A 21,024-nucleotide genomic window follows, 5' to 3' on the forward strand; every position below is an offset into this window, starting at 1 on the left:
CTGATCATTACAAATAAAAACCCAAGAACACTCACTATTATATAAAAACTCTCATAATTACAATAAAACTCAACTAAATATTACCATTAAATGATCTCATAATTGCCAAAACTGTTTTATAATTATGATGAAACTCCACAAAGATTATCAACTACAATAAAATGATGTTCATGATGAAGAAAACTTTTCTCATAATTATAAAAAATAAAAGACAAATTTGCACAAAACCAATAAAACTAAATATTAAGAGAAACCATCCCAATGTTTCATTAGTAATAATAAAATTCTTTCTAATAATAAAATGGCCTTCACAATAAAATGACCTATTTTATAATTATGATGAAACTACAATAAAATGTTCATTATGAAGAAAACTCATAATTATAAAAAATACAAGAAGAAAAAATGTGCATAAAACCAATAAAACTAAATAATATGAGAAACGTTTTCATTAGTACAATAAAATTCTTTCTAATAATAAAATGGCCTTCACAATAAAATGATCTCTTAATTTTAGACCTATTTTATAATTATGATAAAACTCTCTCATAGCAATAAAACACAACTTCAGTAAAATGAGAAAATTCCTCTAATAATAAAACTCATAATAAAATAATCTCTTAATTGCCAAAATGATTTTTTATAATTCTGATAATTATTGTAGTTTCACTGTTGTAATAAAAATCTCAAACACAGTTTCAAAATAAAACGCTGAAGAAGAAAACTCATAATTATAAAAATTGCAAGACAAATTTGCACAAAACCAATAAAACTAAATATTAAGAGAAACCATCCCAATGCTTTCATTAGTACACAATAAAATTCTTTCTAATAATAAAATTTCCTTCACAATAAAATGACCTATTTTATAATTATGATAAAACTCTCTCAGCAATACAACTTCAGTAAAATGAGAAAACAATAAAATTCCTCTAATAATGAATTGCCAAAATGATTTTTTATAATTATTGTAGTTTCACTGTTAACTGTAATAAAGATCTCAAACCCTTTCACAATAAAACGCTGAAGAAGAAAAAGCTGATGAATATAATAATGAGTTTTTAATGTTGAGATGTTTGGAGGAATGAATCCTGGTGGTTGGTTTTCCTTCGTTTGGACGTGAGCGAGCTTCCATATCACTGAAACCCATCGGAGCTGTTTTTACTGCACTGGAAGATTTCCTCACTTTTTTTTTTTTTTTTTTTTAATTTTATTTTGAAACTTTTAAAGACTGAAAACTACAAAAAACAGACGTGATGAGAAAACATTTGACAGCGTTATAATAAACGTCTCGACTCAAATCAAATCAAAACTTCTGTTCAGGTCGAAAAAAAAAAAAAACATTTCACAATAAAAAAAAAAAACTTAAAAGATTTGATCAGTGTTGAGTTTGTTTTTGGAGGCGGGGTGTCTCTCTCAGCGTGCGTGTCGCGGGTTCGATTCCCTCGTCGGACCGGACCGGGCCGAGCGACACCCCGCCGGCGTCTTCAGTGTCTTACCATGAAAACGATGTCTGATCACTCTGGTTTGTGTTTGTTCGCCTGGAGAGAAGCTGCCAGGAGTCTGCAGGCGTGTCTGATGCAAACATGCAGAACATTATTGTACAATGAAGATTTTGACAGATATTTAACCCCTCGGTAAAACTGCCTATTTTGTTATAATAAAAAGTCTATATTGAACTTTACTTAAGCACTACTACTACTACGGGAATTATTTTCTTTGCATTGTTTAATCATATATGAATAGAAAAGTATAAAGATATTTGAATATGAATATATATTTTTTCTTTTTCTTTGATCACCACCTCCTCTGTCTTTTAATTTTCTTTTTTAAGCATAATAAAAACTTAACAAGAAAACATGAAGTGCTGCTGAGTCGAGTCTTCTTCTTCTTCTTCTGGTGATGTTTGCAGATGTTAACACGGATCCTTAAAGTTTTATTTATTAACATTTTTGAGGTGAAGTCCACAGAAGTGTTTTGCATTCACTTGAATTAAAAAAAAAAAATCTGTTTTTTCTGAGTAATTTATTTTGTGGTCTGTTTTTCGAGGTCATTTTTTTTTCTCTGAATTATCGAGATACTTCGAAATCTCGCGAGAACATCCAACCTGTATCTTGTTTCCATGGAGCCACATATGTCCAGCTGATCCTGGAGAAATATGTCCAGGAGATCTGAATGAGCTTTCCTTCTATATGAGTTAAAGACAGGAGGAACTCCCAGCGTCTTAAACCCAGATTAAACTAAACAAGCAGGTCATCAAAAATTTCCCCGAAAAACAGAAAAGGAAAAAAAATACTTCGAAAATATGAAAAAAAATTACCCCGAAAAACCAAGCATAAAAAAATTACCTCGAAAAACAGACCAAAAAATAAATTACTCAGAGTAAGTTTTTTAAATCCAGTCCAGCTCAGCTCAGATGGAAGGGATAAAGGAAGGAAGGAAAGATGGAAGGAAAGGAGGAAGGGAGGAAGGTAGGGGGGAGAAAAGAGAAGGAGGGAGGAAAGAAGGAACAGTCAAAACAGACGGGGTCAATTTGACCCGGAAGGACGACAGGAAGGTTAAAAGCTCTGGTTGAAGCCGCAGAAACATAAAAATCTAATTTGCAGTAATTGATGAACTGTTAACTTGAGTTAAAGTTTCAAAACTGTTATGAATAAAAAATAATTTGGAAAATGGTCTTTTAGTGCTTTGATGCTGTTCATTAGTTGAGGTGCCCATAACTATAAAAAGGCTCCAATCAACTGTAGATGTATTATTATTATTATTTAAATATTGAACTGTTCCTATTTTAACTCATTAAATCCCAACATAAGTTCCAAAAGGCCCCAGAGAACCAGAGAGCCGCCGTTGCTATGGGAGGATGCTCCTGCCTAGCAACTGAAGCAGGAAGAGAGAACACCGACGTTCCCTGAGGACGGACGAGATGAGAGTCTGAGGACAATCAAGTTACTGGAAGCGACCGTCTGAACAGAGAGCTCAACCTCCAAAGAGTCAGCAGATAAATGTGAGGGCTGCTGAGATGATTAATGGGAAGAAGAAAACACAAAGTTCTGATTCACAAATGTGTTTTCAGCTTTTGGACTTTTTCTCTAATCTTTGATTGTTGCTGAAATATTGGATCATTTGAACATTTATTGAAATGAAAGCATGTGAGAAGTTTAGAGGGAAGAATCAGTATTTGGTGGAGCTGTTAACAACTCATAGACATCTGAACTGTGAGCCGACTACACACTGCTAGTACTAGTACCTCTAACTGTACTACAGTAAAGTACTAGTACCTCTAACTGTAATGCAATAAAGTACAAGTACCTCTAACTGTACTACAATAAATTACTAGTACCTTTAACTACTATAGTAAAGTACAAGTACCTCAAACTGTACTACAGTAAAGTAAAAGTACCTCAAACTGTACTACAATAAAGTACAAGTACCTCAAACTGTACTGCAGTAAAGTACAAGTACCTCTAACTGTACTACAATAAAGCACAAGTACCTCTAAATGTACTACAATAAAGTACAAATATCTCTAACTGTACTATAGTAAAGTATTAGTACCTCTAACTGTACTACAATAAAGTACTAGTACCTCAAACTGTACCCCAGTAAAGTACTAGTACCTCAAACTTTACAGTAAAGTATAAGTACCGTAAACAGTACTGCAGGAAAGTACAAGTACCTCTAACTGTACTACAATAAAGTACAAGTACCTCTAACTGTACTGCGATAAAGTACTAGTACTGCAGTAAAGTACAAGTACCTCTAACTGTACTACAATAAAGTACTAGTACCTCTAACTGTACTACGGTAAAGTACAAGTACCTCAAACAGTACTACAGTAAAGTACTAGTACCTCTAACTGTACTACAATAAAGTACAAGTACCTCTAAATGTACTACAATAAAGTACAAATATCTCTAACAGTACTACAGTAAAGTATTAGTACCTCTAACTGTACTACAATAAAGTACTAGTACCTCTAACTGTACTACAGTAAAGTACTAGTACCTCTAACTGTACTACAGTAAAGTATTAGTACCTCAAACTGTACCCCAGTAAAGTATAAGTACCTCTAACTGTACTACAATAAAGTACTAGTACCTCTAACTGTACTACAGTAAAGTACTAGTACCTCTAACTGTACTACAGTAAAGTATTAGTACCTCAAACTGTACCCCAGTAAAGTATAAGTACCTCTAACTGTACTAAAGTAAAGTACTAGTACCTCAAACTGTACTACAGTAAAATACTAGTACCTCAAACTGTACTACAGTAAAGTACTAGTACCTCTAACTGTACTACAATAAAGTACAAGTACCTCTAACTGTACTACAATAAAGTACTTGTACCTCAAACTGTACTACAGTAAAGTATAAGTACCTCTAACTGTACTAAAGTAAAGTACTAGTACCTCAAACTGTACTACAGTAAAATACTAGTACCTCTAACTGTACTACAATAAAGTACAAGTACCTCTAACAGTACTACAATAAAGTACAAGTACCTCTAACTGTACTACAATAAAGTACTAGTACCTCAAACTGTACTACAGTAAAGTATAAGTACCTCTAACTGTACTAAAGTAAAGTACTAGTACCTCAAACTGTACTACAGTAAAATACTAGTACCTCTAACTGTACTACAATAAAGTACAAGTACCTCTAACTGTACTACAATAAAGTACTAGTACCTCAAACTGTACTACAGTAAAGTATAAGTACCTCTAACTGTACTAAAGTAAAGTACTAGTACCTCAAACTGTACTACAGTAAAATACTAGTACCTCTAACTGTACTACAATAAAGTACAAGTACCTCTAACAGTACTACAATAAAGTACAAGTACCTCTAACTGTACTACAATAAAGTACTAGTACCTCAAACTGTACTACAGTAAAGTATAAGTACCTCTAACTGTACTAAAGTAAAGTACTAGTACCTCAAACTGTACTACAGTAAAATACTAGTACCTCTAACTGTACTACAATAAAGTACAAGTACCTCTAACAGTACTACAATAAAGTACAAGTACCTCTAACTGTACTACAATAAAGTACTAGTACCTCAAACTGTACTACAGTAAAGTATAAGTACCTCTAACTGTACTAAAGTAAAGTACAAGTACCTCTAACTGTACTACAATAAAGTACTAGTACCTCTAACTGTACTACGGTAAAGTACAAGTATCTCTAACTGTACTAAAATAAAGTACTAGTACCTCTAACTGTACTACAATAAAGTACAAGTACCTCTAACTGTACTACAATAAAGTACTAGTACCTCAAACTGTACTACAGTAAAGTATAAGTACCTCTAACTGTACTACAGTAAAGTACAAGTACCTCTAACTGTACTACAATAAAGTACTAGTACCTCTAACTGTACTACGGTAAAGTACAAGTACCTCAAACTGTACTACAATAAAGTACTAGTACCTCTAACTAGACTACCGTAAAGTAGCCTACAAGTACCTCTAACTGTACTACAATAAAGTAAAAGTACCTCAAACTGTACTACAGTAAAGTATAAGTACCTCAAACTGTACTACAATAAAGTACTTGAGTAAAAGACTTAGTTACTTCCAGCAGATTATTATTGAAGAACAAATAGATTATATAGATCACGGTTCATCTTCCGTCCAGCAGGCGGCGCTGCAGCTCCAATGAACCGGATCTCTAACCGGAGCATCGCTGCTGAAGTCTGGAGAAACTTTTACTGCTCTGATTGTAAGTAATAAACAGAGTTTCTAAACATAAGTAGGTAAATAAATTATAGTTTACGTTACAGCTAATACATCGTGAAATTGGCGGCATATGCGTTAATTCAAGATTAAGCTAACGGTCGTTGTTACCTTGGTTACAGACAGGTTCATTTCATTTAAAAAACAAACACAAAACACGATTAAAGACGAATGTCACGTTAAAACCTTCACACCCGAGCTGCTGACGGTAATTCTAGCTTCCTTTAACCTTTTTAAAGATATTTCTGAAGATAGTTAGATGCAAACCAAACTCAATTTAAAAAACTCTGAAATTAAAACGATCCGTGAAGAGTCTCCACACAGTAATGAGGTCTGCTGCTAAATGAACCCCGTGATTTATGATATTTAATGACTAATAGAATATAACTAGAATATAAAGCTGTATTGGCTCAGTCAGGTTTGTTTCTTTGTTCTTCTTGTTTTTAAATATATGAACTCTAATCAAGCTTTCATCATCCATGATTATTAGGTCCATTTAATTCCTAATTTTGTATTTAGTCACAACCCACACGCAGCTTTTTACTTTTCCCACCAGGTGTCACTGTTTTACCTTCAGTACTGTTTTTCATGGTTTTAAGGAGGTCTGTTGTTATAATGTAGGTTAAATGTTTTCCTGTCAATTTTAATCAGTTAGTACTGTATACTCTAAGATGAGTACGTACTCTACTGTCAAATTAATACATCTGTATGTATTTTAAGAAAAATAATGAGATCTGTGTAGTGCTGTTTTGCATTGCTGAGGGTGCAGAAAAGACCAGAAGGTAATTAATGTGTTATATTTTCTTCTGCTGGAGCAAATAAATACTGAAAAATAATCCCTTGACTCTTCCCTTTTCATGCTCCACCCACATCTGTGACAACAACAAGCTCCACTCTGAGCTGAGGAGTCATCTCAGATCCCAACAACCAGGTTTGGCTCCAGAAAGCAGAGGTGAGCAGTGTTTTTAAATGAGAAACTTTTTAAACTCTAACCCAACAATCTCCACTCTGTGCTCATATTTCCTTGTTTTCTTCCATCAGATCTGCAGTTGACGATGGATGTAACCAACATGTAATGTAGTACAATCAGAGCTCAAAGTTGTTCAACTTCTAAAGAAGTGAAACTCAGACAGTCATTGAGTCAGAGCTGAAATGGCGCAGAAAGAAGATCATCTGGACCAGGAAACCTTTTCTTGTTCAATTTGTCTGGATCTACTGAACGATCCGGTGACTGTTCCTTGTGGACACAGCTACTGTATGAACTGTATTAAAGGATTCTGGGATAGAGAAGATCAGATGAAGATCTACAGCTGCCCTCAGTGCAGACAGATCTTCACACCGAGGCCTGTCCTGGTGAAAAACACCATGTTTGCAGCTTTAGTGGAGCAGCTGAAGAAGACTGGACTCCAAGCTTTTCCTACTGATCACTGCTATGCTGGACCTGAAGATGTGGCCTGTGATGTCTGCACTGGGAGGAAGAGGAAAGCCTTCAAGTCCTGTCTGACCTGTCTGGCTTCTTACTGTGAGAATCACCTCCAGCATCATTATGATGCAGCTCCATTAAAGAAACACAAGCTGGTTGAGCCCTCGAAGAAGCTCCAGGAGAACATCTGCTCTCGTCATGATGAGGTGATGAAGATGTTCTGCCGTACTGATCAGCAGATAATCTGTTATCTCTGCTCTGTGGATGAACATAAAGGCCACGACACAGTCTCAGCTGCAGCAGAAAGGACTGAGAGGCAGAGAGAGCTCGAGGTGAGTCGACTAAACATCCAGCAGAGAATCCAGGACAGAGAGAAAGATGTGAAGCTGCTTCAACAAGAGGTGGAGGCCGTCAGTCGCTCTGCTGATAAAGTAGTGGAGGACAATGAGAAGATCTCCACTCAGCTGATCCGTCTCATCCAGAAAAGAAGCTCTGATGTGAAGCAGCAGATCAGATCCCAGCAGGAAACTGAAGTGAGTGGAGTCAAAGAGCTTCAGGAGAAGCTGCAGCAGGAGATCACTGAGCTGAAGAGGAAAGACGCTGAACTGAAGCAGCTCTCACACACAGAGGATCACAACCAGTTTCTACACAACTACCCCTCAGTGTCACAACTCAGTGAACCTACAGACTCATCCAGCATCAATATCCGTCCTCTGAGCTACTTTGAGGATGTGACAGCAGCTGTGTCAGAGCTCAGAGATAAACTACAGGACATCCTGAAGGAGGAATGGACAAACATCTCACTGACAGAGACAGAAGTGGACGTTTTACTGCCAGAACCAGAACCAGAACCAGAACCAGAACCAGAGCCCAAGACCAGAGCTGAGTTCTTAAAATATTCATGTGAAATCATTCTGGATCCAAACACAGCAAACTCACGGCTGGTATTATCTGATGGGAACAGAAAAGCAGTAGTAAAGAGCCAAAAACAGTGTTATTCTAATAATCCAGACAGATTCATTGAATGTACTCAGGTCCTGAGCAAAGAGAGTCTGACTGGACGTTGTTACTGGGAGGTGGAGTGGGGAGGGGAAGGAGTTGAAGTCGCTGTCGCATACAAAAATATCAGCAGAGATGGAGACATGTGTGAAAGTGGATTTGGAGGCAGTGACCAATCTTGGATGTTATGTTGTGACAGTGACGGTTTGGAATTTTGGTTCGACTGTAAAAGCACAGCTCTCTCAGGTCCTCTGCCCTCCAGAGTCGGAGTGTACCTGGATCACAGAGCAGGTATTCTGTCTTTCTACAGCATCTCTGAAACCATGACTCTCCTCCACAGAATCCAGACCACATTCACTCAGCCTCTCTATGCTGGACTTGGGCTTCATTATAATGGAGACAAAGCTGAGTTGTGTAAACTCAAATAGACACAAGTTATTTCAGACTTCATTGTCAGATTCTGTGTTGTAATCGGTCATGTTTTTGTCTCCATGAACTACACAGAGATCAGCTGTCAATCAAACTGAGAAACTGAGATTGTCAACACCTTTTTATTCTGTTGTTCTGTCGTTACGTTGAGTTTCTTTAATGTAATTTGCTTTTTTCCCCCCTAAAATCTGTATTGAACGTTTTCTTTCTTTCAGGGTCATTTACAAGTTTGTAAAGTTTAAATCCAAACTTGATTAAAATTTTGTTGAAGGTGTAATCTCTTAATCTACAGAACTGCTTGAGGATGTCAACATTGTCATTGTCAATGTCAGCATTAGACATTAGTGTCACAGGATGACCTGAGACACTAATGTCAGGTGTGAACAGTTTGCTCTGTTATCACAAAGTACAAGCACCACATGGTCTTTGCATATGTTCCAGTCATCCAGCATGTCCAGAAATGTCCACCTAATGTACTCACCAGCGTGGAACTCTCATCGCTTTTGTATTCAAAACCACCTGCTTCCTTTTCCATCCATTGTCAATGAACTGGCATATAAGATTCATAAGTGACAGTGTTGTCCCAGACCAGCAGTCAGTTGTGAAAGAGAGAGTATGGCCGGCATTCTCTGGTTGGATCAGAGCCTTTATCCTCGCAACAACCTTGGGGTGAATACTGTCCGTCATTTCGGTATTTTAGCTTTTCAGTGTGAATTTTGGTTCAGCTATAGCCATAAGCTTGAAGCTAGTATAAGTATGTGTCCAGCCGGAAATAATCCTAATAAACAAGTGTAGTTATAAATTCATGAGTTTATTTATTTATTTGAACATGTTAAAATTACAATACAAAATAAACAGACTGTGAATTATAATAAAATCGAAATGACAGCAAAATGACAACATTTTATCTCTGGAGGCTAAAGAAACAAACATTTACTCCAAATGTCAACTTGTCAATGTGAAAACAATAATACTGTTTCCATCATACATTAAATATCACAACAAATGTTCACATTTCATCATATAATGAGGTACAGGTATGTAGCAATAATACCTGTAAGCAAAGAGCAACAGCATCCATGGCTTTAACAGAGCAGAGTGGCTCTAACTGATTTTTTTAACAGCAATGTACAACTTAAAATCATTTAAAAAGCTGAGTGAATTAATAAGTCATAGAGCTCAGTTCATCAAATTCAAACTCCAACAGAGCAGACACTAAAATGTAAGTTCAGTTTGTTAAACATGTATTTTATATGGACATCCCAGAATCATTAAAGGAACAGTATGTAGTATGAGTTCTGACATCTACCTGTGAGGATGCAGATTGCAATAAACTGAAGTAGCTTTGTGTGTTGTAGAAACTGTCTCAAAACATGTTCAACACAAGATTGAGTGATTGCGTGGATACACTTTTAAGGAAGTTGCGTGAGTAAAAGTATTCCCACATTACTGACAGCTGTAAGGCTTCTCTCCAGTGTGAGTGCAACGGTGGCTTCTTAAATTACACACTGGAGTTTTTCACCAGTGTGAATGCGTTGGTGGCGTTTTAAATGACTGCCTCTAGCAAAATCCTTCCCACACTGCTCACACCTGTGTGGCTTCTCTCTAGTGTGAGTACGTAGGTGTCTTTGGTCACAGCTATATGGTTTCTCACCAGTGTGAATATGGTAGTGGACTTTTAAGTCCTCATTTGTAGTAAAAGCTTTCCCACATTTCCCACAGGTGTACAGTTTCACACTTGTATGAACACGTTGGTGGATTTGTAGATTACCGTCTGTAGTAAAGGCTTTCCCACATTGCCCACAGATGTATCGTTTCTCACCTGTATGACTATGCTGGTGAGTTTGTAGACTGCATTTTGTGATGAAAGCTTTCCCACATTGGTCACAGCTGTACGGTTTCTCACCAGTATGAATGTGTTGGTGCAATTTTACTTCAGCATTTGTAGTGAAAGCTTTCCCACATTGGTCACAGCTGTATGGTTTCTCTCCAGTGTGAATACGGTAGTGGACTTTTAAGCCGCCATTTTGAGTGAAAGCTTTCCCACACTGGTCACAGCTGTACGGTTTCTCTCCAGTGTGAATGCGTTCATGGACTTTTAGAGAACTCTTTCTAGTGAACACTTTCCCACATTGGTCACAGCTGTGATGTTCCTCTCGTGTGTCAGCTCTTTTTAAACATTGTGATGTTGTGATGACTTTTTCACAGTGCAGTCCTGTTTGTTTCTATGGAAACAGACAAACACACAAACAAAGACAGCAAGTAAGATGACATGGTGGAGCAAGTGATATGAAACCATTAACAACATTTAGATTATGGACCTTTCTTTATTATAAGTCAACAAACCCATTTAAGAGATGCATTATAGTAAGTGTGGGCATGCTGGGTCTCTTTAAAGCACATTAAAGAGTCTGGTCCAGACTTACTGTATGGGTTAAGAGAGATGACCTTTTATTGTGATTTGGTGCTATTTAAACAAAGATTAAGTGAAGGATCCAGAGTGACTTAAGTCAGGATATTTGAAAAAAAAAAACTGGATTGGCACCATAGTGAGCGGACATGTTTTCCTCAGCTCTCTACTCATTGTATACTTTGGGCTCTTGTATGCACTACAAAGCTGCACTTTAACTTATTTTCAAATATTATTTTATATCCAAAGAGAGTTACTTAACGGTTACACTATTGCTATAGAAATATAGTGGAACAGCAGAGCAAAACAGTAATTAACTTTCAGAACACGGGAACGTTTCAGAGCCCTACTACAGATCACCTACCAGCCCAACCTGGCATTCAACACAACATAAAAGTTATGTCTCCAAACCCAGCAAACAACCTTTGGAAATGCAAAGACTGCTTTAAACCTGATGGGGGACAGTCAGCCTTCATTTCTCCCCCCTCCCAACCAACCCAGGACAGCACATACAGGCACACAGCCTGCATCTCTCCCCCCTCACCTGACCTGCCACTACAAATCAACTAAGGCAATCGGAAAATGTCTCTGAATGCCCCCTCCCCCATTCAGAGACCCCTTCTCCCTCCCCTCCACTACAGTCACCAGTGAGGAAGTTATGGGGCATTTCCATTATACAGTTCTAGCACTACTCGACTCGATTCTACTGGGTTTTGGTACCAGGTCGTTTTCCATTACTTCATAAAACCTCCTCAACGTAAGCGGAGTCGTCATAGCACAGCTGTGTGAAACTGCTGTGACGTCATTTTAAATGCAGACAATACAATATACGATCACATAAACAATGGAGGACATGGTGTACTTGCTGCTCGGTCTGTGGCCGGTATTTAAAAATGGCGGGTTTGATTCTTGTGTCGGACATTGCGCTCATGACTCTTACAGTGACGACGCTCTCTGACCAATCAGTGGCCGGCAGTCAGTTGATGTCGCCTTTTAGCATCAGCTCTGCTCGCTTGGAGCCTCGCCAGAGAAGGTACAAAAAAAGCAGCAGATACCAGGTACTATGCAGTACTTTTACTGTAATACTTTAACTACATCACTCATAATACTGCAGTACTTTTACTGTAATACTTTAACTACATCACTCATAATACTGCAGTACTTTTACTGTAATACTTTAACTACATCACTCATAATACTGCAGTACTTTTACTGGATTTTTCATACAGGACTTTAACTTGTAAAGTAGTAGCTTTTATGGTGCTTTTCCACTATACAATTCTAGCACTACTCGGCTCGACTCGGTATGTTTCCAAGAACGACCTTTGCCATTACAAAAAAGTACCTACTCAACATGAGTCATCATAGCATGGCTGTGTGGAACTGCTTTGACTTTGTTTTATACGCGACACAAACACATAAACTGAGCCGTATGGCTGTAACGCTGTTGTTGGGATTTAAAAATGCTGGCTAAAAATTCTTGTGTGGGACGGCTCATGACTCTTCCAGTGACTCTCTGACCAATCAGAGGCCAGCAGTCTGTTGACGTCACATTTAGTATCGGATCGGCTCGGCTCGCTTGTAACCTCGGCAGAGCAGATACTAAAAAAGTAGCAGGTACCAGGTACTATCCCTGATAAAAACATACACAAAAAAACGAGTCGAGCCAAGTTGTGCTGGAACTGTGTAGTGGAAAAGCTCCAGTACTGCAGTAAAGGATCTAAGTACTTCCACCACTGATAAATGAACAGCATGTTTGAGCTGCAGCCACCTGATCTCCACCCTCTATGAGCTGCTACTATGTATAGAAACAACAAGCTGAAACCAGGAAACACTGACACACAAAGCCTGGAAGTGTTTCAGTTTCTTTTAAACAGGATGAACAGATGATACACGAACCTTTGAGACTCACATTTTCTTTACTCTCATTATAAAACATGAAGTCATGAACACTGACCTGTTTATCAGTGGTAGCAGAGGGTGAGTGTGATTGTTCCATATTATCAGGGTTGTCGTCTGTCTCTGGGTTCTGGTTCTCCTTCATTCTGCTCTCGTAATGGTCCTGGTCGGTGAAATCCAGCAGGGCTCCTCTCTGACTGACTTCTTCCTGTTTTATGTCAGGTAGCAAACAGCATTTAGGTTGATAAAACATGATACCTGAAGATGTTACTGCAGGTTTTTTTTTATGAAATTAAACTATTTTTGAATATTGTACATTTTATTAATAATTTAGCTAATATAACATTTTTTTGGTTTATATTTGTTTTGATGTTTTGAATTGAATAATATAAAACATGTTAACTAAATATCATTGCATCAGCTAAATTAACTGAGCAGATAAACATTATTTTTTCTTATTGTGACATATATGCCACTACAATATTTATATGATTTGTTTTATATCAATTTGTTCAGGAAATGTTACAGGTTACATGTCATCATCATGTTATGAAAGCAGTACAATTATTGGCTTGAATCTAACATTTAGCAGCAAAATAAGCTTTATAAATTTAACTGGCTCTGTCACGTGTCATCCTGGAAATGTCGTTATGGGAACACAAAATCACATGACCCATCAGCATATTCAGTAAGGGCGCACTCACACTCAGCACATTTGCCTCCTAAAATCCAGATTATTTATCTAGTGTGAGTGCAAGTGTACCATGCTTGTGTACGGTATACTTGGTCATCCATGCGCACTAGGGATTAATATTGTTCGCCGAAGCCCCTCCCCCCTATCAAGTGTCACTTGTCAATCAAAGTCACCACCTCTACCAGAAACATGAACGCTACTTCAGAGAGCTTTCTGCTGTTAACTCAACTGCTAGCTAAGCGGCTAACTCGGCTACTAACTCGTCGGCTAGCTCGTCGGCTAACTGCAGACTGTAGTAGTAGTAGTAGTGTGTGCTGAATGTATTTCTACCTCTACATCAGCAGGGGCGGGTTTATGCTAATCACTAAATCCTGAACACAGAAACCTTGAAACACAGTTTGCGAAACCTAGCTCCACAATTCAAATCTAAATGGTTGAAATGCTTTTTACACCTTTTTTAGAAATAACATTTATGACCTATTTAATGTGTTTAGAAGAAAATGTCTGAATGCACTTTACACAGTCTTTAACTTTACCTGCAGTCTGATTCTGAGTCTGAGAAATGAGCTCCTCTGTTAACAAAACCTGAAGAGTCCTGCCTCCAGTCCGAAAGTGAAGAAGCTCGACTTCCGGTTGACTTCTTCTACGGCGGTTTGTAACTGTTCATTATAAGGTGCATACCGCCACCTGCTGGACTGTGAGATGTTATCCCCAAGACTAATGGCAGAATGCTGGTTAATAAATGTGAAAAGTGAAAGGCAAATTTATTATATTATATTATATCATATAGGGTTAGGATAATGTGGGACAGTTTTTTGCATTTCTGATTTGTGTATCATATTTACATATGAATCCACCACCTTATCCAACATCTTATATCGTTATGAAATCTTCAATATGTCCTACTTTTATTTTATTTTATTTTATATGTTTTTACTTTTTTATTTATCTCTGGCTTCATGTGGGAGAAAAATCACAGCTCAGTCATCAGACAGTTGTAAATGATCACTATAGTTACCCCTACAGGTACAGGCCAGCTACCAGCTCCTCATGTGCTCATGTGCTGTACTTTGTTTATATATTTTTTAACATGTTTCACCTCCTCATAACTTAGTATCATTACAATAAGCGGTGGCTTCAGTCTGCTCAGATCGAAACATTTCCAACATCATTTTCTATTTTCTAGTCTAGTGCATTTAATTAACATGGTAGCTTAATGGTGCAACCTACATGAGGTTTAGTTTGATTTTAAACAATTGAATATTCAGACCAAATAGCCTTTGTCTAAGTTATAAATCTTAAATATGTTTTGTTTCAAAGTCATTTGACTTTACTGTATTATTATTTTCAGAAGGTACTTCAGTTAAATGGAATAAATGGGTTTAGTGTTGGTTATAAAAAGGTTATGGTCATTTCTTCCCTCCTGTTCCTGCACCATGTTTCACTAGTTCTGACTTGTGGACCAGCTTGACTTTCGGTTGACTTTTTTACCTCTTCTTCTTCCTTTGATCACAGTCCATTACTGACAGCAGCTTGCTCATGGTCCTCTTTTCTGCCACTGACGTCAGGGACTCCAGCTCAACGTCAACAAACCTCACCAGCCTGTCCAGTCGCCTCTTCTTAGCGCTGCCTCCCCAGCACACCACAGTGTAGCCGGACATGGGGGTCTGTTTTTCAGAGTGTGACCCCCTTCTGTGAGTTCACAGCAAAACACATGGCTTTCTGACCAAAGGACTGAATCAACATCTGATAAGCGTCTACAGACCCAACTCAAAAGGTATAAAACCTACACATCCCTAAAAGGTCAATACTGGGGTTTAGTGAAATCACCAGGACATCAAAGAAGATCCCACTTAGTGTTGTCCCAGAATAACAATCCAGTATAATTTACAACCACATTCACCACTGACTGAACTCTCTTCTGCCCCTTCTTTGTTGACTATTGGCAGAAGTCCCCAATAACTTTGCATTTCTTGACATCCCCCCTTTTTGACTGTCACTCTTGAGAATGAAGCTGCATTTCAAACAGAACTACATTGAAGTGTTTTTCTGACTCTCTAATTAAAAGCGTGTTTAAAACAATTCTCAGGTTGATCCTGATGTTACCAGAATAAAGTCTGAAGGAACAGACCTTTAAATATTACCAATGTCAAAACACCCACTGTTGAGATCAAGGTGCATTAACTCACCGAATATGAATGAAATAAAGTAAAGGTGTAGTACATGAGTAAATGAGATAAACATTGATACTGTCATTTCTTTATTAATTGGAAAAGAACTTAACAGACTTGATTACATTCATTCAACATGTTTGGTTCATTGTGTGGAAGTTCTGGAAGCTTCATCCTGTCTGAGAAGATCTAATGAAGCATTCAGATAGCAGACAGCAGACTGGCAACCACTGTAGTGATTTGAGAACTGGAGTAATATGCTCTGCCTTTTGTAGACTGTGTTCTGGATCAACCAGATCAGTCTGACTACGTTTTACAGAGACCTGAGAAAAGTCCATGACAGTAGTGCAGCCTGCTGGATTCGAATGCTTTGACATGAAATCTCTCTGATCCTTGAGATGTTCTTAAGATGGTTAAATGCTGATTTTGTAAGATTTAATGTGACTGCTGAAATTTAGGTCTGAATCCAAAACAATTATTAAATCATTCAATTAAAATGTCTACATCGGGAGATTTTGTTCATATTGCCCTAGTTTGTTTAAAATGGCAGTGAAATATGATCTGGTAAGTCCGTTGAAAGCAACAGATCATTTAAAGGGTGAAACACTGCAGAGCCTATTGCAATATTCACTCCTTTACTAATGCACTCATAGGGAACGTGTGAGGGACCAAAGACTTCTGAGGAAAAATAAGTATGAATGCAACTGTGTGCACGTCACGACCACAGCTGTCCACAGAAAGCATGAATTGGCTTTCGTGTATAAACAACAACAATGTTGCTAGAAATAATAATCTGAAAACAATATCACATTTATGTAAAACAGAAAAAATAAAAAGTAAATGATAAAAACATAAACACAATAAACACAATAAAATCCATTAAAGTAAAATAGAATGAATGATTTTAACAGAGCAGAATGGCTCAAACTGATTTTTTTAGCAGCACTGTATGATATTAAACAGGCCTCTATGAAGTAATTAGGTCATGGAGTTCAGGACTTTGATGTAATGTTTAAATTCAACCAAATATTCATATTTATACTCATTACTATCTACTGAGTGGAAACCAAGCTCTCCCTGTGACACAAACAGATCAGCCGAGATACAAACACAAATTCTTATATTACAAAAAACGATTATAGAAGCTGTAAAAACATGATTATAACTTTTCAGGTGATTCTACATTAATTAAAAACAAACAATTCAACCCAAGTCTTTTAGATGCTACTGAAATCTACACACTGCACCTTTAAAAACAGGCTGAATCAGTGAGAAATTGGATCTCGTTCTGTTGCCTTATGACTTCACAGTGTAAGAAAAAGTGAGTATGTATTTGCAGCCACAGTAACAAGCCCTGATTTAAAATGACTGTAATTAGCCCTACGTTTGTGGAGGAGCTCAGGATAAAACAGTGATATTAAGGCATGGAGAGGAGGCTGCTAACCTGCCTCCAAAACATGTTCAATGCGATGCTGAGTGACTGCGTCGGTGGATCTGTAGATGAGTGCTTGTAATGAAGGTTTTCCCACACTGCTCACACCAATAAGGCTTCTCTCCAGTGTGAGTGCGTCGGTGGAGTTGTAGAGACTTATTGGTACTGAGCTTTTTCCCACATAGGTCACACATGTACGGCCTCGCTCCTGCGTGGGTGCGATGGTGTCTCGTTAGATTACTTTTTGTAGTGAAAGCTTTCCCACATTGTGCACAACTGTACGGCTTCTCTCCAGTGTGAATGCGCTGGTGGCTTTTTAGATCAGCATCTCTGGAAAAAGCCTTCCCACACTGGTCACACTTGTGTGGTTTCTCTCCAGTGTGAACGCGTTGATGCATTTTAAAATTACGTTCAGCGATGAAAGCTAGTCCACATTGGTCACAGCTGAACGGTTTCTCTCCAGTGTGAATGCGTTGGTGGCGTTTTAAATCACTGTCTCTAGCAAAAGAATTCCCACACTGGTCACACTGGTACGGTTTCTCTCCAGTGTGAATGCGCTGGTGGCTTTTTAGATCAACATTTCTGGAAAAAGCCTTCCCACACTGGTCACACTTGTGTGGTTTCTCTCCAGTGTGGACGCGTTGATGCATTTTTAAATTACGTTCATCGATGAAAGCTAGTCCACATTGGTCACAGCTGAACGGTTTCTCTCCAGTGTGAATGCGTTGGTGGACTTGTAGAGACTTATTGGCACTGAACTTTTTCCCACATAGGTCACAGATGTACGGCCTCGCTCCTGCGTGGGTGCGTTGGTGATTCGTTAGATTACTTTTTGTAGTGAAAGCTTTCCCACATTGTGCACAACTGTACGGCTTCTCTCCAGTGTGAGTGCGTCGGTGGACTTGTAGATAATTATTGGTACTGAACTTTTTCCCACATAGGTCACAGATGTACGGCCTCGCTCCTGCGTGGGTGCCTTGGTGATTCGTTAGAGCACTTTTTGTAGTGAAAGCTTTCCCACATTGTGCACAACTGTACGGCTTCTCTCCAGTGTGAATGCGTTGGTGGCTTTTTAGATCAGCATCTCTGGAAAAAGCCTTCCCACACTGGTCACACTTGTGTGGTTTCTCTCCAGTGTGAACGCGTTGATGCACTTTTAAAAGAAATTCATCAATGCAAGCTAGTCCACATTGGTCACAGCTGAACGGTTTCTCTCCAGTGTGAATGTATTGGTGGCGTTTTAAATGACTGTCTCTAGCAAAAGAATTCCCACACTGGTCACACTGGTACGGTTTCTCTCCACTGTGGATGCGTTGGTGGCGAGTTAGGTGACACTTTCTAGTAAATGTTTTCCCACATTGCCCACAGATGTACGGCTTCTCTCCGGTGTGAGTAAGTTGGTGTCTTTTTAATTCTATGGCCTGATTGAAACCCCGTCCACATTGGTCACAGCTGTACGGTTTATTTTCAAGATGAACATACTGGTGGAGTTTTAGAGTACTCTTTAAACGGAAAGCTTTCCCACACTGGTCACAGCTGTACGGTTTCTCTCCAGTGTGAATACGTTCATGGACTTTTAGATAACTCTTTCTAGTGAACACTTTCCCACATTGGTCACAGCTGTGATGTTCCTCTCGTGTGTCAGCTCTTTTTAAACATTGTGATGTTGTGAGGGCTTTTTCACAGTGCGGTCCTGTTAGTTTCTATGGAAACAGACAAACACACAAACAAAGAGAGTAAGTAAGATGACATGGTGGAGCAAGTGATCTGAAACCATTAACAACATTTAGATCATTACTATGGATGCTAACTAGGGGTGTGATGAGATCTCATGCCACGAGACTGAAACATACCAATATTTCTCGTTTGTTTTGTCTCGCAAAGCAATATTCAGGGCCGCACCAAAAACCAAGACAATCGGTCTTCTTATCGTTCATTTGCTCGTCATGTCTTCTTTTTATAATGTTAATGATCATTAACCTTGTTACAGCTTCTACCTGCTGAAAAGAACTCAGTTAGAAGTATGAGATGAGGAGCGGAGCAGGTTAACCTCAGGTCTCTACACTGAGTGTGTGTGTGTGGGGGGGGGTGTTAGGGTTAGGATTGGGAGGGGGTCTCAGGTCTCTACACTGAGTGTGTGTGTGTGTGTGTGGGGGGGTGTTAGGGTTAGGGTTGGGAGGGGGTCTCAGGTCTCTAGACTGAGCTATAGAAGCCTAATGATGCAAAAAAGAAAATGAGTCACATTACCAAACTATAACACAATTTATAAGAATGTTCTACTTGTGTATTTATGTGATACAGGAGTTACGCAATTTACATTTATTTCTGTTTTTTTTTAAATTTAATTTATATTTATATACTAGAATTGTTTCTATTTTTATAATGTACTTTTTGGTATTTGTGATTATATTTATGGTTTAAATTAAATTATCTATCAATAAAATATCTATATGAGGAAACCTTTTACAGTGCTGCATACTGCATATGATAATTATATATTTAGAAAGTAGAACTAAAGTGATTCATTACAAGATGATGAATTAAAACATTTCAAAAAGCACGGCTCGTCTCGATCTCGTGAGTTGAGTGTATCGTCACACCCCTAACGATCTAACCCACAGTGGTTAAGTTGGAATAAAGCATTACTACCCAAATGAAAATGTTTCCAGATAGATTTATCAGGGTCTGGAATATATCAGGAGATCTTTGCATATAATGGGGTCATGGGGGGGGCGCCAAACAACAAATATATTCAATGTATCAGCTCTACATGCGATGTAGAACATGACTACCATGAACACTGACCTGTTTATTAGTGGCAGCAGAGGATGATTGTTCCATTTTAACAGGGTTGTCAGTGTGGTGCTCCAGATTCTGGTTTACACTGTTGTAATGGTCCGGCTCAGTGAAATCCAGCAGGTCTCCTCTCTGGCTGACTGTTCTTCTTTTTCATGTTGTCGGGTTGAAACCAGCGTTGAGGTGCATGACTGCCATCTATTATGTTGCTGGAGTGTAGACCAGACCGGAGTTATCAACTCCCTTAAAAACACAAGAAAAAGTTAAGAAACCCACACACACACACACACACACACACACACACACACACACACAAGTAGCGGAATTTGAATAAACACTCGTTATCAGGGGCACCACCGGACCATAGTCTGTATATAAGAAATGGACGTAACATCAGTGACGTCACCCATTGGTTTGTGGACTGCTGCTCGGAAGCCAATAGTTTCGAATCTAGGCAGCGCAATCTTGAGAATTTCAGGTGCATGCTGGGAAAAAAAGAACACAGATTCTACTTATATGGGCATGAGGCGGAGTCATGGACGGAAGTATGGGCGGGACTAACGGCGGAGCGGGGAGGCTGCGATTGGTTGCGAGGGCTGGATCTCAAGGACATTGGTCAATCACCCTGTCAATCACAACGTAGCCACGTAGCCTGCTTTATCGTCAAATATAAAATCAGGGAGGCCAAAATGTCCCAAATGAACATCATACTGCATTGAAGAAGGCTTTAAACTAGCGATTGAGACCATAAACACATTTTGAAAACGTTTACTGAGGTTAGAAATCAAGTGAGAAGTTGGTGAATTCTCCATTGACTTGTATAGAGACGGTCGCCCCCTGGTGGCCTTTTGATAGAATGCAGTTCTAAGTTCCGCATTGGCTTCTTTTCAGAGGATAGGTACTCCCCGCCTGCACCGGACGCAAGATCCAGATGTTATGATTATGTAATTAGACACAATTAAATACCATAACTCAATTTAGTAGACTTAATTAAAGTCAGTTTACTGAATCAGTCAAATATCTTTAGGTTCATGA

General features: G+C 38.5%; 2 protein-coding genes across 2 annotated transcripts in view; one reads left to right on the plus strand and one right to left on the minus strand.

Moving 5' to 3' along the window:
• The first annotated feature begins 6,888 nt into the window (after positions 1 to 6,888).
• LOC128369817 (tripartite motif-containing protein 16-like) lies at positions 6,889 to 8,586 on the plus strand. Its single transcript, XM_053330894.1, has one exon. The coding sequence runs from the start codon at positions 6,889 to 6,891 to the stop codon at positions 8,584 to 8,586; it is 1,698 nt and encodes a 565-aa protein (XP_053186869.1).
• Positions 8,587 to 10,083: 1,497 nt separating this feature from the next.
• The window catches only part of LOC128369818 (zinc finger protein 271-like), a 12,885-nt gene continuing 1,944 nt past the window's right edge, over positions 10,084 to 21,024 (minus strand). Inside the window, exons 3-4 of the mRNA XM_053330895.1 lie at positions 17,243 to 18,896; positions 10,084 to 10,754 (exon numbers count right to left, since the gene is read on the minus strand). Of these exons, the coding sequence (XP_053186870.1) occupies positions 10,084 to 10,754; positions 17,243 to 18,896 (2,325 nt within the window). The remainder of the gene's footprint in view (positions 10,755 to 17,242; positions 18,897 to 21,024) is intronic.

Source organism: Scomber japonicus, chromosome 12 (assembly GCF_027409825.1).
Source record: "Scomber japonicus isolate fScoJap1 chromosome 12, fScoJap1.pri, whole genome shotgun sequence".
NCBI lineage: Eukaryota > Metazoa > Chordata > Actinopteri > Scombriformes > Scombridae > Scomber > Scomber japonicus.